This window comes from Dreissena polymorpha, chromosome 5 (genome assembly GCF_020536995.1).
Source record: "Dreissena polymorpha isolate Duluth1 chromosome 5, UMN_Dpol_1.0, whole genome shotgun sequence".
Lineage (NCBI taxonomy): Eukaryota > Metazoa > Mollusca > Bivalvia > Myida > Dreissenidae > Dreissena > Dreissena polymorpha.
Genome location: NC_068359.1, coordinates 33,876,466 through 33,892,804, shown reverse-complemented (window position 1 = coordinate 33,892,804; position 16,339 = coordinate 33,876,466). Strand labels below are relative to the sequence as shown.

The 16,339-nt window shown below is 33.2% G+C and overlaps 1 protein-coding gene across 1 annotated transcript in view; it reads left to right on the top strand.

The window, feature by feature from the left end:
• Nucleotides 1-14,763, top strand: part of LOC127831144 (SCO-spondin-like) — a 44,864-nt gene extending 30,101 nt beyond the window's left edge. The window contains exons 22-26 of the mRNA XM_052356136.1: nucleotides 226-375; nucleotides 731-996; nucleotides 11,513-11,663; nucleotides 12,600-12,746; nucleotides 14,521-14,763. Coding sequence (XP_052212096.1) covers nucleotides 226-375; nucleotides 731-996; nucleotides 11,513-11,663; nucleotides 12,600-12,746; nucleotides 14,521-14,666 — 860 coding nt within the window. The 3' untranslated portion in view covers nucleotides 14,667-14,763. The remainder of the gene's footprint in view (nucleotides 1-225; nucleotides 376-730; nucleotides 997-11,512; nucleotides 11,664-12,599; nucleotides 12,747-14,520) is intronic.
• Nucleotides 14,764-16,339: the final 1,576 nt, after the last annotated feature.

Here is a 16,339-nt window from a genome sequence, read left to right as displayed (position 1 = left end):
AATGTTTCCATTTGATACCATATTTTGTTTGACTCGTCCTGAAAAAGTGTTAGTAAGATACCCAACGGCTCGGTTAGAAATATTGTTGTTGGTTAATGTCAACTTACATTTCTAGAAATCTTAAACAGAAACAAATCTTAATTTTACTTTGTTACATTGTGTAACCCATGAGCGCGATTCTGTATAAACGTATGTCATTGAACATTTGATTTTTTTCTATCGTAGATCAAATCACATGTACGTTCGATGCGCCGTTAAATTGTACTTGGCATAACGTTGACTTGTTTGACAATATGGACTGGATTGTGTTCAATGGCTCGACGAACACTGACGACACGGGGCCTAGCTCGGATCATACGTTTGGTAACAGTACTGGTACGTTGGTATTCCTTTTTATACTGTTTAAAAGATAGCGGAGGGTGTTTTTACTTCATACAGATGTAAAAAGAACTTGCAGTTTAAATTTTTTCGAAATTATGTGAAAATATGTGTTGGTGCCTTTCATTAAAAAAGACAATGATCTTAAAATAAGTATTGGCGTTTTCATTCTTCAAAACATATAATATAATGATGATATGTTTTTTAGTTGATAAAATTGTAAAATAGTTTTGATGTTGTTCATCCTTCTACGTTTTTATATATTTCATTGTTGTGTAGATATTAATACATGCTTAAATAAATATGAATATACAAAAACTAATATGGTTAATTGTACCAGCAATTGTTTTAGGCAAATACATCTACCTCGAGTCCAGCGCCCCAAGCGAGGAATGTGACAAGGCCTGGTATCAGAGTGGCATCATACAGCCCGGTTTTAACGCTCCTGCCTGTGTTAAATTCTGGTATCACATGTATGGTGCTGATATCGGAAGTCTCAACATTTACATGGCTACTGGTTCCAAGCTTCCAGGGAAATTGCTGTGGACTGTAAGTGGGAACCAGGGAGATGTCTGGAAGTCTGGACATGTACCTTTGAGCTACACTTCAAATATTTCGGTAAGATTTTATCATATTATTATATCACTTCGAATAAGACGATTTCACTACTCTTAATTAAGAATTTAAATGATTTGAACTTATTCTTTTCAGGTTTCGGAAGTCATAGTCAGAAAATGTTCTTATGAAATTATTTCAAACTTGTTTATTCTATATAGTACGATATGTGTTAATATTTACTGAGGTTGTTTTAAAATATCATTCTTTCCGATAACTGTGTTCATTTCTATAGATTTAGCATCAGCCCTATTTTGTATTATTTTAATATGTGTGTTAATACTTTAGTATATTATCTGTATGAGGACAGTTTTTATCATATGCATGTCGTTTCTATATCATCGAAGGAGGGTATATATTAATATCTCACCTCCTACAAAAATGACCTAATCCGATTGGCTTAGAGCGGTCGCGTGCCTAAGGTGTATTTTCCATACACCTCGAGTAATTTCCATACAACTCGAGTAATCCAGTAGTCGGTTGAGATATAAATAATCGTTACATAGTAAGTATCTGATGGTTATTGGATATACACTTTCAGTACTTTCATACCATACTCGAACTTCGCTCTCCTATGGTATTTTATTACTAAGGGTGTATATCCCATACACCATCAGTTACTAACAGTGTAACTAATAATCGCATCAATTGTCCTTCCGACCAGTATATCCCTGTTTTATGTGCAGACCATAACTCAGGAAGTATTGAAGTATTTAATCACAGCCCAAATAGATACGGTAATTCATTTTGCAGATCATAACTATGTGTCATACCATACGTACATATAGTTCACGAAGTTTTGATAAGAGTTGCGGAGTGAAAGAGCCATGTCTTTGATATTTGTGAAAGTATCTCCCGTTGATTAATTTTTCTATTCAAAGCATTACTATTCGAATAAAAGTGATAAGTACTAAAATTTGTAATAAATAAAGTTCTTTTTGATCATGATTTTAAATAAATAAATAAAACATATATGCTTATGCCAACTTTGAAGGTCAAGATCAAACGTTTGTTTAGAATATTACGTAAAGGGCATTCGGCAAACAAGTAACAGCACATTTCTGTTCGAAAAATTAGGAGTTATATATTTCTTAAAAACTCGATTTATTATATTTAATTTAAAGATTATGTTGGTGTTAAAAAGTCAAATTGTACATTGGAATATATACATACATAATAAAACAAAGTTTAAAATATATTATGAAAACGGAAAAGTACCATTCCTTCATTTTTTTGCATTCATAAAGCAAAAGCAACAAGGTGTAATAATTTTGTAACAAAATATTACAAAATAAAATAATTAAATACTGACATTTCCATTAAACATACATATAGAACTATTACAATATGAAGTTGCAGACGAATTGTCATATCTTTAATGTACAAAACCAAAGAGGAAAGACAACATAAGCAAAAAGTGTTTGACGTGCTTTTCTTTTTAAAAGTTATTAATACAAATTCGAGGAAATATCACTTTTGAATTTGCATTATAATATATCAAAATGTTCAATTAAGGTTATGTTCTGAGGGAAGTTGGGTGCACATATTAATTTTACCTTCCACCAACCGCTCGTTTCTTTTTCTGAGTCTAAAATAATTTAAAATCATTTACGAGGCCGATATAAATTTGTGTATAACTCCTTTTAAATTAAAAGTAAATATATATGTATGCTCTCAGAACGGGGAAGCATTGTTACAATCCTTTTCGTAATAATACGTTCTGCAATAATGTTATTGCAAAACGGGTTAGGTTGTCTAAATGCAATTTGAAATGTGTATAAAAACGCTTTGAAATAAACCCGTTTCCAATAAAATCGTCACACATGTATTAATTAATTCAAATCACATGGGAAAGTTAATGAGAAAGTTTCAAATGCCGTATTTTTAAGAAGGGAAAGACCGCCAATAGTATTTATCACCAGAAATGTTGCACGTGTTGAGTATTCAGCTGATATATTCCATGTTGCAATTATAGATTATACAAACATGTCAAATAATATCCGTTCAAATAAACAAAGTTTGATATTTTATGTTTCAATTTTCAAAAATGTTACTTTTTAAGGTGGATACATATCAAAGGTTCATATTGTGCATTGTCCAATTAAAACTGTTCAATGAATAAAAAAAAGTGTTCAAAATGTAAAATAAACATTTACTTCTACACACAAATCGCATGCACAACGCACATAACTTTGCCCCAACTCTAACGTTTCATTACAAAGGTGAATGCTAAGATATACAAATCGGCAACAGTAACTTTAAATAACTGCCACGGCCGGGAACCATTGTGACTTCACACGAAATTTTAATCCCGGGTAAAATGTCTAGATAACAAACTGATGACTACCGGTTAAATGTAAATATTGATTCTTCTGGTGCAATAACGAAAATGGTCAACTTCGATGAATGAAGTATGTATCAAAAATGTTTTGTATCATAAACTGTGGGATATTTTACCGATATTATATTACATTTGTTGTATTACTCAAGTAATTTTCTTCATATGGGTTTTCGTCTGATTTTTGAATTTTCAGGACAACAATTGACCATAAATGTTTTGTTTCAGATTCCATTTTGGTATCCTTTAAATATGCCTAACTGCCATGTCAGATTAGCATGATGATCGTCCTGTTCACCTAGACTTTGTGTGTGCTAGAACGTGATAAATGCCCAAGGCAAGTGTATACTAAAACAACATTCAGCAATTAATATGAACACATTATTATAAGATTCTAGAACATATGTTTTAGTCTGTACTGATAATATATCAAATTAACCAATGTTTACATGATGGAATACTGAATTATTTGTGTATTGTTCAAACTAATTTATTTTTAACTGAACATATTAAATAAACCACACTTTTGAAGTTGTATCTATCATCTTTTTTAACAAACATGTTTTGTTCAAATATAAGATTTTCTTCCTAGTCGCTTGTCTTTTTTTTATGTCATGATTCATATGTTTGCTTAATTATTTGTACACACTTTTTGTATAAATAAAAGACAAAGAAAGTAAAAGCACATAAGTTAAAATGTGGTATTCTTCTGTTGTTTTTCAGACTTGAAAAGGGTTCGTCAAAAGATTTGAACCAGTTTAAAGGTGCGAAGCTGTGTAAGAAGAACATGAACACCATCGAACGACACAGAATGTGTTGCTATGCAGCAAATTTAATATTACAACTGCAGTGATAGAGACTGGGACTCTGCTTTATTCAGTGGTGTTTACGGAAAGCTTTTCCTCTAAACGAACTATATAAACAAACCATTTTATATTTATTTTTGCATAATCAATACAATATGTATCCATTAATTGAGGTATATATTTTATTTATGTTTTTTTGTTTCTATGTTATTACTGATATTGATTAAATGCATATGAACTCTGATTATGCATGTTAATAAAACAGTGGTTTCACAACAAGTAACAGTATAAACCAATAATGTTTGTTTGTGGTCTGTTAAAGTTTCTTTAGTTTCCAATATTATGTCATGTTTTTTTTTCTTGATTTGAGAAAGGGCCTGTTTTTCCAATTTGGGGAAAAACTATTGAAAAAACTGAAAAAGGGGCAAAGATTTCCCAAAATTAGCTTCAAATTTGGGGGAAATTGCATCATTTTTAAAGAAATTTTCTTAGGGCAAGGGGCTTTTGTCTTTAGGGAAGGGGCCTATATAAGGCCCTTGCTAAAGAAGGAAACAAAGTCCTGTATATCCATATGGGTTTCTTTAGTTTATCTAAATAAACACTACATTAATAATTGCATTACAATTTAATAAGCATACAAATCTTACATTTTAAAGACTCGTAATTCAGTAGCAACTTCATAAAGAAGTACAGCAGTATTCCCAAAGTTTAATCTGCCAATTTATGAATTTGCAAATCTTGCTATACCAACACATTAAAGCACCAATTGACACTTAACAATCATCATCAAAATTTCTTGACTTTCGGGTTCACTATACCAACAAACATATTAAACTGTACAAATACATGAACTCTATTTCATATGAAATCTGAATATCTGAAAATACTTAAAACGAATATCTACGATTTTGTCAAATATTAATAAATTTATATAAAAAGTGTAAATACTTATTATATATATATTTCAATATAAAATAAAATAACAGTTCAGAAGAACATGTGTCGAAAAATGCGAAATAACTCAGTTATTTAATTCTGAAATCGAAAACGGCTGTACAGTCGAATTCGCCAGCATGTATATCATGCATGTACGATGTGAATCTTAACTTACTTTAACGGTTCATTTTAAATTCCTGCAACGATACGACACACGAACACTAACTCTGGTCCTAATAATAAGACGAATGCTTCGGTTATTGTAGGAAAATATGTTCGTCACAATCGGCTCGGGACGCTTATTTGTCTTTGCTGCATTTTATGAAATTCGTATTTACTGTATAATTTTTCTTGCTTATTGTGTGTTATTGTAACATATTATATCAATATATTACAATTTAACACATATAAAAAAATCGTAAAATCTCGCTTTAACGAAAATACTTAATGAAAATACTCAACGGCCCCGGTAATGAAAGGTGGCTGCAAGATCTTATGACCACTACACCATGTAATAAACATGAAATGTTGTTCGATTTTTTGAATTGTCAAAATTTGTGATTACATTTTTATTCAATGTTTACTTTGAATTTTTTTTTTCATTGCAATACTTGCACCATCAGGTTATTTAACAGAACAATTTTTTGGTTTGTCAAGCCTGGTCTATTAAAGTGTTAAAGACCATTACTCCATGTCACTTTTGAACATGTATTATTTTATGTTAACTGTTTATTATCAAGATATCACTCCAAGTCTCTAGAAGATACTTTCATCTCCTCTCTGAAAAGAATAAAATACAGAATGTAAATCATATGAAGGCAAAACTACTGTAAACCATTAAAGGGGCCTTTTCACAGATTTTGGCATTTTTTAACTTATTCATTAAATGCTTTATATTGATAAAGGTAAACATTGGATCGTAAAAGCTCCAGTAAAAAATCAAGAATAAAATTTAAAAAAAGGAAAAGAACATTGCCCGGAGCAGGTTTCGAACCAGTCACCCCTGGAGTCCTGCCAGAGTCCTGAAGTAAAAACGCTTTAGCCTACTGAGCTATTCCGCCGAGAACACATACTTTACGTATTTTATACCTTATATAAGCAATCTTCGTAGTTATACAAAATTTAACGACAAAAACAGAACTCTCCAAATTATTCAATCGTTTCGCGTTGCAACGCTTTATAATTTTTAGGTTTTATAATCGTCAAAAGATGCATATAATGGCTATATTAAAGCATGGTAAATGTTCAGTATTACTGTTTCCTCACAAATATCATAACTAACACGAAAATTTGCGAATCTGAAACAATTTTTTTCATTTTTGTCAATTTACAAAAGCGTGAAAAGATCCCTTTAAAAATAATAAGTAAATACAGATTACACACCATACAGATAACAAATCAAATAAAAAAACACTTATTTTGAATGACTTGAATAATATTCTGGTTTTCAATGGTTTGCTTATTGCATAGAAAATTTGCATAATCATATATATTAAAATAAAATTTGTTAGAAAAAATATGATTGTGATATAGATGACCATGTGTAAAAAAATAAATAGAGAATTTGAGTAAGCACCTCAAACGAAATATGCTGAGCAGACTCACGAATAAGCTTTGGAAGGAAAGGCACAGTCTTTTCAAGTTTGCTTATCACATCATATAAAATCATGTCTAGCAAAAGATGTTTTCTAGGCTACACATCTCTTCGAGTACATTGACATGTTTTGACTGTTATCAGACTCTTTTAGTCATTCGCTGTTCTGCGTTGTGGTGCGCAAAAGAAGGCCGGTCGGATATGTTGAATCTTCTATTTTTTAGGTGTAATAGTAGTTGGCACTCCATCCATGGTCAATATGGCCTCCAATATCTTAAAAAAGACAATTATCTTATATAACTTAAACCTACGTATTACAGTGTAGTCATATGAATGTTTATCTTTGGTATACTTATCTTACTACACAAGTGTCCTTAAGCTAATACAAACTAGAAATGGCGCGGCAGAGGCCGACGCGTATCCCCACGCCGAATGTTTGACCTAGGTGTGCCCCAGGGTTGGTAATGGGGCCATGCATAGCTGAGATTGACCGTATTGTCATAAGAGAGGTTCAGTATCAATTTGAAGTGAATCGGTGTAGAAATGAAGAAATTATAGTAAAAGGCAATTTTGGGTGGGTGTGGTCTATGTGGGCGGGGCGCCCCAGGGTTGGTAATGGGGCCATGCATAGTTGAGATTGACTGTATTGTCATAAGAGAAGTTCAATATCAATTTGAAGTGAATCGGTGTAGAAATGAAGAAATTATAGTAAAGGCAATTTTGGGTGGGTGTGGTCTATGTGGGCGGGGCCCCAGGGTTGGTTATGGGGCCATGCATAGTTGAGATTGACCCTAATGTCATAAGAGAAGTTCAGTATCAATTTGAAGTGAATCCGTGTAGAAATGAAAAAATTATAGTAAATGGAATTTTTTGGTGGGTGTGGCCTATGTGGGCGGGCGCCCCAGGGTTGGGATTGGGGCCATGCATAGTTGAGATTGACCCTAATGTCATAACAAAAGTTCAGTATCAATTTAAAGTGAATCCGTGTAGAAATGAAAAAATTATAGTAAATGGAAATTTTTGGTGGGTGTGGCCTATGTGGGCGGGGCGCCCCAGGGTTGGGAATGGGGCCATGCATGGTTGAGATTGACCGTATTGTCATAAGAGAGGTCCAGTATCAATTTGAAGTGAATCGGTGTAGAAATAAAGAAGTAAATGTAAAATAACCTAAAAAAATGAGTGATAATTTCTGACGCGGCCCCACCCCAACCCCTATAACTTTTGACCCAGGGGTCAGATCAAAATTCCAAATAGTGCAGTGTCGCACATATGCTCATAGCTACCACGTGTGTAAGTTTCAAGGTTCTAGTGCTTTTAGTGTAGGAGGAGATAGTGGCCAGGACGGACGGACAGACAGACGGACGGACGGACGGACGGACGGCGGAGATAACCACAATATCCCCACCTTTTTTTCAAAAAGCGTGGGGATAATAACAAATTCAGCTGCAGTGACAATCATTAAATTACATTTAATGTCCAGTATATGTCTAGTGTTATTCACCATACAGTATAACCTAGCATTTAAAATTTAATAAATTCCTCAGAAAATCACCAAATACTTAATAAAGCATTCTTTTGATACCGTATTGCTATAGTAGTTAATGTCTGGTATCACATGCATGTGAGTTAAATTCTCCACACAGTTCTAATTTTCAATAAATCAACATCAATATACTATACCCCACTCACCATAAGCATTCGTTTAAGTGTATTAAAAACGTGTTTATGCGGCTGACACAACATCAAAGCTAATATTATACATATTTAAACAGTTATCAAACACATTCAACAATTATTGCCAATAATTTTATATTATAATTGGTATTCTTACCTAACACGGATTGAAATGTGCATGATTCCAGCAAACCTTTCGGCCTAATCAGTTGATTTTTGAAAGTTTCTACACGTCAAGGATCCATTCTGGTCTGATCTGTTGGTGATAGTGTCGACCTGTAACAATAAATGGGTAATTTTTAGTTAATATACATGTCTATTATCTGTAATATTGTTAACAAACCAAGCTTATAACAAAGAAACAACAGTTTAAAACTGCCTCAGAAACTAAGTGGTATGGTGTTTGCCTCGATTGCATGAGTTTGTGGGTTCAATTCTTAGCCGCATCATACCAAAAACGTACTGAAACGGTACCAGTTTCTACCTGTGGTTAACGATTACCACTTTGCAGGAAAGCATTGGCTTCTTCTAAAAAATGAAATGAGACCCTGTTGAGTGTGACTAATATGTTGCCAAAACTTGTTTGTCAACACTTCGACCTTAAATAAATTTCTATAATCTAACCATCAAATATAATTAAAACAATATATCACACAGATGAAAACAGTCTATTTTATAAAATAAACATTGAAAAGAGGACCAATACATGATTCCTCTTTGAACTATCACACACAATCTCTGTCCTGTGGTCCCGTGTACTCTCATACACGATGAAAGCCCTGTCTCTATTGTACGTCTTTGGTAAGAGAGAACACAATTGAACTAGGGTAGATGGTGAAAATACATAGGGCATGAATATCCCATTAAATGGGAATGTCACTCCACCACAAATTAGTTGAGCGTAACCAAACTGAGTCTGGTCTGCGTTCAATAGATAATGGGGGCAGACTGCCATGTCAAATCATAATTAATGTTTAAACCTAAAACGTTAAAGAAAATTATCTAAATTAATAAATGCCATGTTACTTGTGCATTTACATTTTGTTAACATGTAAATTGTTTACAAATTACAGCGAGCAGGTGGTCGAGAACCACTTATTGTGTGATCCAATGTGCCTAACACCAATCTGCATCAATGAATATAACAATAATGATGATGATATATTGAAATCTTAATAAATCCTTACATTGGACCTATCAAGACTATGAAGTTAAGCTGGACAGTAAGTTCTTCCACGATAACAGAAGGCAAGCTACTACTAACTACAGTTTGTACCCTAACACCGGTTGACTTTGCGGTTCACTGCTTAATATCGAAATGCGTTGTAACATGTTGAATTGTGATTCGTCAACTTGTATTCTGTACAATTGTATAGTGTACACTTATTAGATGCTGACTTGTGGCAGATTACTAAAACCGATTGTACATCATAAAAAACAGTCAAGATGCTAATTTAGTTTTTCATCGACTTCCTTACTTCATTTTCTGATCTGTAGTTTTAGAAGTTACATGTTTGTATTCAAACATTTAAATCTGTTGAAGTATGTCTACACATGTGTACTGTTGACATCGGTCGAATGAAAATCAAAATATCTCTATATTCATTAATTGATTTATTTGCATATCAATTTTGAAAATCGGAACATTCAACGTTTTACTCTTTACAATTGTACAAAACAGATATTCAAATGTTGCATCGAAGCATTTAAAAAGTGCTCTGTTTAACAAATGAGCTGAATATTCAACACGTACAACATTTCTAGTGATGAATATTTTTTGCGGGCTTTCCCTTCCATAGTATTTTAATAATATTCATGAAAACGAGACGAAACTATGAGTTTCGACAAAAAACAAAAAAGCATGGAAGGTAAGAATTTTTAGATTTAATAAAATAAAACAACAATTTATTAATTAAGTTAAGATAACCAAGAAATGCAATACATTTGTAAAAAACGTTTTGAAGTGTCTTATTGCATTGTGAATTTTGTGTGATAACCCGAAACCCGTGTCAAAATAAAATCATCGCATATATACTTATTGATGCATATTGAAAAGCTGAAAATAAAGTTACAAATGGCGTATTTACGGATTTTCTTTTTCTTATTAGAAAAAAGTGTAATTTTCGACCAAACAATAAAAGGCCTTAAATGTGATCAAGTTTAAGTTCATAAGTAAAACTGATAAAACAATTTAGAATGTGTATAGAAAACCATTTAAACCCGTGTCGGTATATAAAAACCTGGAATTGATAGTCTTATTGTAATACGGTTTGTAGGGTCTTATTACATTCGATATGATGAAAATAATCCGTTTTTTTCCAATAAATCCATTTTGCAATTAACTCATCACGCATGCACTCATTGATGCCAATGGATTGGAAACTTTGAAAAAAAGTATCAACTGTCGTCTTGAAGAAGTGTATTCGTCAAAAAATTAAATTCGATCTAAGTGATCCATTGTATTTGCACATGTGATAAAACAGCACAGAATGTTAATCGAAGATGATTTTATGATTGAATATTTAGGTGAAAAAAAACACAACAAAATGCAATAATTTTATTTGAAAACGGTTTGCTTTATTGTAAATAAAATATTTTTAAATAAAAATCCGTTTTGCATTAAACATTTTTCGCAATGAACTCATTACACATGTACTTATACATTAACATTGATTTTAAACGCTGACAAGAAAGTGTCAAATGTCGTTTTTACGGATCTTTCCTTTTAAAAAGACAGAAGTGTACGTTGCGAGCTAAAATTAAAAGACAATGAAAATGTTCAATTGCATGAGTCAATGTGATAGGACAGTACAGGGTGTATCAAGGGTGATTTCAAGTTAATATGATAAAACAACACATTATATAAATATAAAGAGATTTAAATACATTTCGGAATTAGAAAAAGAAAACACAAAGCGAAATAAATTTGGTGTAAGTTTTTATTCAGGAATGTTTGTAACATACACGCATGCATAATATGTTTAAAGATATCATACAAATTCCAATGTATATCAAAGTTGTACATAGCATGTCATGAACAAATGTGCAATGGGTAGTTATCATTGTTTAGGTCTCATATTCATTTCCTGACTAAAAATGAGGAAAAATGAATATATATATAAACAGATGCTTAAAACGTTCCATTTAAGAAAAAGCCAAATAAATATTTAGATTATAGCAGAGGCCACTGTTGGGAACGGTTTCCATGGCGATATTGGACTAGACGACCTGATGTTCACACAGTCGACATGCTCTCTGTACCCAAGCATGGCTAACGCACAGTGGGCTGCTACATGTTCGACCACAACAATTAGCCCAGGACGTAAGTGGTTAACATAATATATGAATTAAGTTGCCTCCACGATGTACGTATTATGCTGATGAAATATTCGGGCTTATGTCACACCAAACTCTTAGCCATGTTGTCATTCATAAATAGTTGTATTTATGTATATTTTTTATTTTCTTCAAGCTTTTTGTGTAAACTAACTTGCAAAATTAATTTTCGAAAAGGCTAAAACATTTTCAATAGTAATTTTTTCATGTAGAATGTATATGTAACACACAATAAATACAATAAATTCATTCTTAATAAATAATGACCCATAAATTGAACGAAACTGTCAGAAAATATAAATACATGCAATTTGAGCGGAAAACAATCCGTCTAGTTTGTACCAAAACTTGACTGTATCTTAGGTACAAACCTTTCATTAAGAGGAGTTATCGGTAAGCATACTGATTTTTTTACATTTGTATTGCAAACATAAACGGAAAAGATAATGTTGTTGTTTATTGATCAATTTAACAATTTATTTAAATACTTGCATAAACTAGTTTTTATTTCAAAATCTCTGTTATTATTGACGATAACGGAATTTGTATGCGTAGTACCGGAAAATAGTTCTACAAGATGCAATCTGAGATTAAAAATCACATATTTGTGTCGTTAAGGCTGGTTTCTCATCATAAAACTTTTTCAAATGTCAATGTGTTTTCTTTACCATTTGTACTAATTGTGAATTATTTATGTTTGTTCAATAAACACAAGTGCCCAAGCATGTTTAGAAAACTTTATTTTAACAATTTGTGGAAATTACGGTGAAAAATACGTGCTTTTGCAATAAAACTATGAAGTAGAATATTATTTTTAAAGTGTAACTGATTCTGTTTCAGACGAATCCAAGCTTATGTTTAAAAAAAATTAATAATCGGCATTATATGCAAAATTATTTAAAGAATTGTTTGTTTGGTACAGATTGGTCTCCCTGGTTTAATGGCCAATGTTCTGTAACATGCGGGAACGGAACCCTGATACGAATGCGTCACTGCTCCTCGGGGCACACCGAAGATTGTGCGGGAACCAGTAGCGAAGTGATAGGCTGCCAAAAACCTCCATGTGGAGGTATTACTATTCTCTATACAATTGATATGTATTGAAAACTCATAGTGTTATTTATGTTGACTTTCTATGTCAACTAAGCAAAACGTTATATATTGTGGTGCGTTGCTGTCCGACGTCGGTCATGTGTCGTGTTTGGTGTGGCGTGTAATCAACAATCGGCCAAGCCCCAATTGAACATGTTTTTTTTTACTGAAACTCGCATGACAATCAACTTGAATGGGCTTCCTCTTAAACGACAATGTTCAGAGATGTTATATTTAAAACTGAAACGTTTTATAATCAAATACTAATTTTCTTCATACCTCTGGCCCCGGTCTGGGGTCAAATTGACATCGCCCTGAAAAGTTTATAGTTACTTAAATACTTAAATATATATTTTTAAACCAATCGTCCCAAAACTTTTCTGTAATAAATACATATTTTGTATTCCCAACCTACATTTAAAGTGATTTTCCTTAATTTATGCGTCTCTTTATTCATATTAATCTATTTGTTAAGCAAGAAAATGCCAGTTCCTTATTCGATTTTAATATGGAATAAGTAAAACAGTTGCTTATTCCTTATTCAAATCGAATAAGGAACTATGTTATAATTAAATACAACAAAGTAGAAATGCACTGCAATTAGTATGTTTATACCATTCGTACATTTACAATAATGTTCTTTGATTTATTCGTCTTGTTGGTTCATTTTGATTTATTTATAGAAAGAACATGCCAGAACATGCCAGTTCTTTATTGCGATTATGTTTCTCATCATGAGACTTTTTCAAATGTCAATGTGTTTTCTTTACCATTTGTACTAATTGTGAATTATTTATGTTTGTTCAATAAACAAAAGTGCCCAAACATGTTTAGAAAACTTTACTCTTACAACTTGTGGAAATAACAGTGGTTAATAAGTGCTTATGTAATAAAACTATGAAGTAGTATATTATTTTGTAAAGTGTTACTGATTCTGTTTCAGACGGATCTAAACTTATGTTTCAACAAAATTATATATCGTCCTTATATGCATAATCATAAGACTTGTTTGTTTGGCACAGATTGGTCTCCCTGGTTTAATGGCCAATGTTCTGTGACATGCGGGAACGGAACCCTGACACGACTGCGTCACTGCTCCTCGGGGCACATCGGAGATTGTGCGGGAACCAGTAGCGAAGTGATAGGCTGCCGAAAACCATGTTGAGGTATTAGTATTCCCTTTACAATTGATATGTATTGAAAAATAATATTGTTATGTATGTTAACTTTTTCTATGTCAACTTAGCAACACGTTATATATTGTGGTGCGTTGCTGTCCGATGTCTGTCATAGGCCGTGTTTGGTGTGGCGTGTTATCAACAATAGGCCAAGACGCAATTGACTATGGTCTATATAAACTGAAACTCGCATGACAATCAACTTGAATGGGCTTTCTCTTAAATGACAATGATCAGAGATATTATATTTCAAAATGAAACGTTTTATAATCAAAATACGAATTTTCTTCATACCTCTGAGGTCAAATTGACATCGCCCTGGACATTTTATAATTACTTAAATGCTTACATGTAAAAATATTTTTAAAATCGTCCAAAACCTCAACAACAACGATTAAAATAATTTCCCTGTTTCAAAAACTGTCCACCCTTTAGAGTTCATACTTTCAATACACACACTTTATAAGTGTGTGTGTATGTGTTTAGGTACCTTTCAGAAAATCGTTAACAATTTTACTAATAGCTAAACCAGACATGTGTGTGCTTCTTAATTAAAAGCGTTTAAATGATCAGTTTGGAGCGAATGGTTCCTCGGCGACTGCTCGGTAACGTGTGGTGACGGCACCCTGTCACGTATGAGGATTTGTTCTTCCGGGCACGACGAGGACTGTCCGGGGTCTGCCTTCGACGCCATGCCTTGCTCGCAGGGGCCCTGTTAACGATGTTTGGCTCACCGAAAACAATTGTGGAGACTTAATGCAACTACATGTTTAGATTTGAAATGTATTTCTTGCAAAAATACAAATAAAATGAGTATTTCAGAGTTCTTTTCGAAAGTAGAAGTATATGTAAGTATAAGTGGAAGTAGATGTAGCAGTAGAAGAAGCAGTAGTGCGGTAGTAGATGTGGTAATACTAAAAGTTCTTATCATAGTAGTATTAGAAGTGGAAGTAGTAGTAGAAGTAGTAGTAGTAGTAGTAGTAGTAGTAGTAGTAGTAGTAGTAGTAGTAGTAGAAGTAGTAGTAGTAGTAGTAGTAGTAGTAGTAGTAGTAGTAGTAGTAGTAGTAGTAGTAGTAGTAGTAGTAGTAGCAGTAGTAGTAGAAGTAGTAGTAGTAGAAGTAGCTGAAGTAGTAGTTGTAGTTATGTAAGTGCTTACAAATCTTATCAATATTTATTTGTAGAGCATATAAGAATCTAAACCTAGACAGACGATTTAATTGCAAGATTTAGTTTGAAGATGATCTCCAGAGAAGTTTTGTCCACCGTATGCAATCCCCACACACAGTCGGACTCTGGCCTTCGTGACGTTTCCACAGGTCACGTTGCATCTACTCCAGTTCGACCAAAGTTCCCAGTGCCCGTCAGCAAGTTACAAATGCATTAAAAATCGATTAGTTATCAAAGTTGAAATTAAGAGCGCCGAGATAGCCTAGTTCGTTTACCTGTGTTATTAGGCTTGGTAAGTTTTAAACAAAAAGGCATGATATGATCAATGTTGTGGTTTCATAAAAAATATTTGATATCTGGCATTCATGCCGTTTCCACAGGTCACGCTGCATCTACTCCAGTTCGACCAAAGTTCCCAATGCCCGTTCAGCAAGTTACAAATGCATTAAAATCGATTTGTTACCAAAGTTGAAATGAAGAGCGCCAAGATAGCCCTAGTTAGTTCACCTGTGTTATTAGGATTTGTTTGTTTCAAACAAAAAGACATGATATGATCAATGTTGTGGTTTCATAAAAGATATTTGATATATGGCCTTTGTGCGAGTTTTCACAGGTCACGTTGCATCTACTCCAGTTCGACCAAAGTTCCCAGTGCCTGTCAGCTAGTTACAAATGCATTAAAAATCGATTAGTTACCAAAGTTGAAGTGAAGAGCGCCAAAATAGGCCCAGTTCGTTGACCTGTGTTATTAGGATTGGTATGTTTCAAACAAAAGGGCATGATATGATCAATGTTGTGGTTTCATCAAAGATATTTGATGCATGGCCTTCGTGCCGTTTCCACGGGTCACGTCGCATCTACTCCAGTTAGACCAAAATTCCCAGTTTCCGTCGGCTTATTGAAAACGTATTGCAAATCGATTAGTTACCAAAGTTGAAGTAAAGAGCGCTTAGATGGCCCTAGTTTGTTCATCTGGGTTATGTGGTTTAGTCAGTTTCAAACAAAGAGACATCATATAAGATAATCAATTTTTGAAGATGCCCTCAACCTGTTGTAAATATACGAAATATATACTCGTGTCAATATACACTTTGACCCCCCCCCCCGCCAAAATCATTGCTACAAATGATTTTTTAACTGTTCCTGGTTGGGTAGAAGATACTTAAATAAGTATCAAACGATTACAAATATCGGACCTCCGGAAAGTAGTCTTTACGATTGCCGC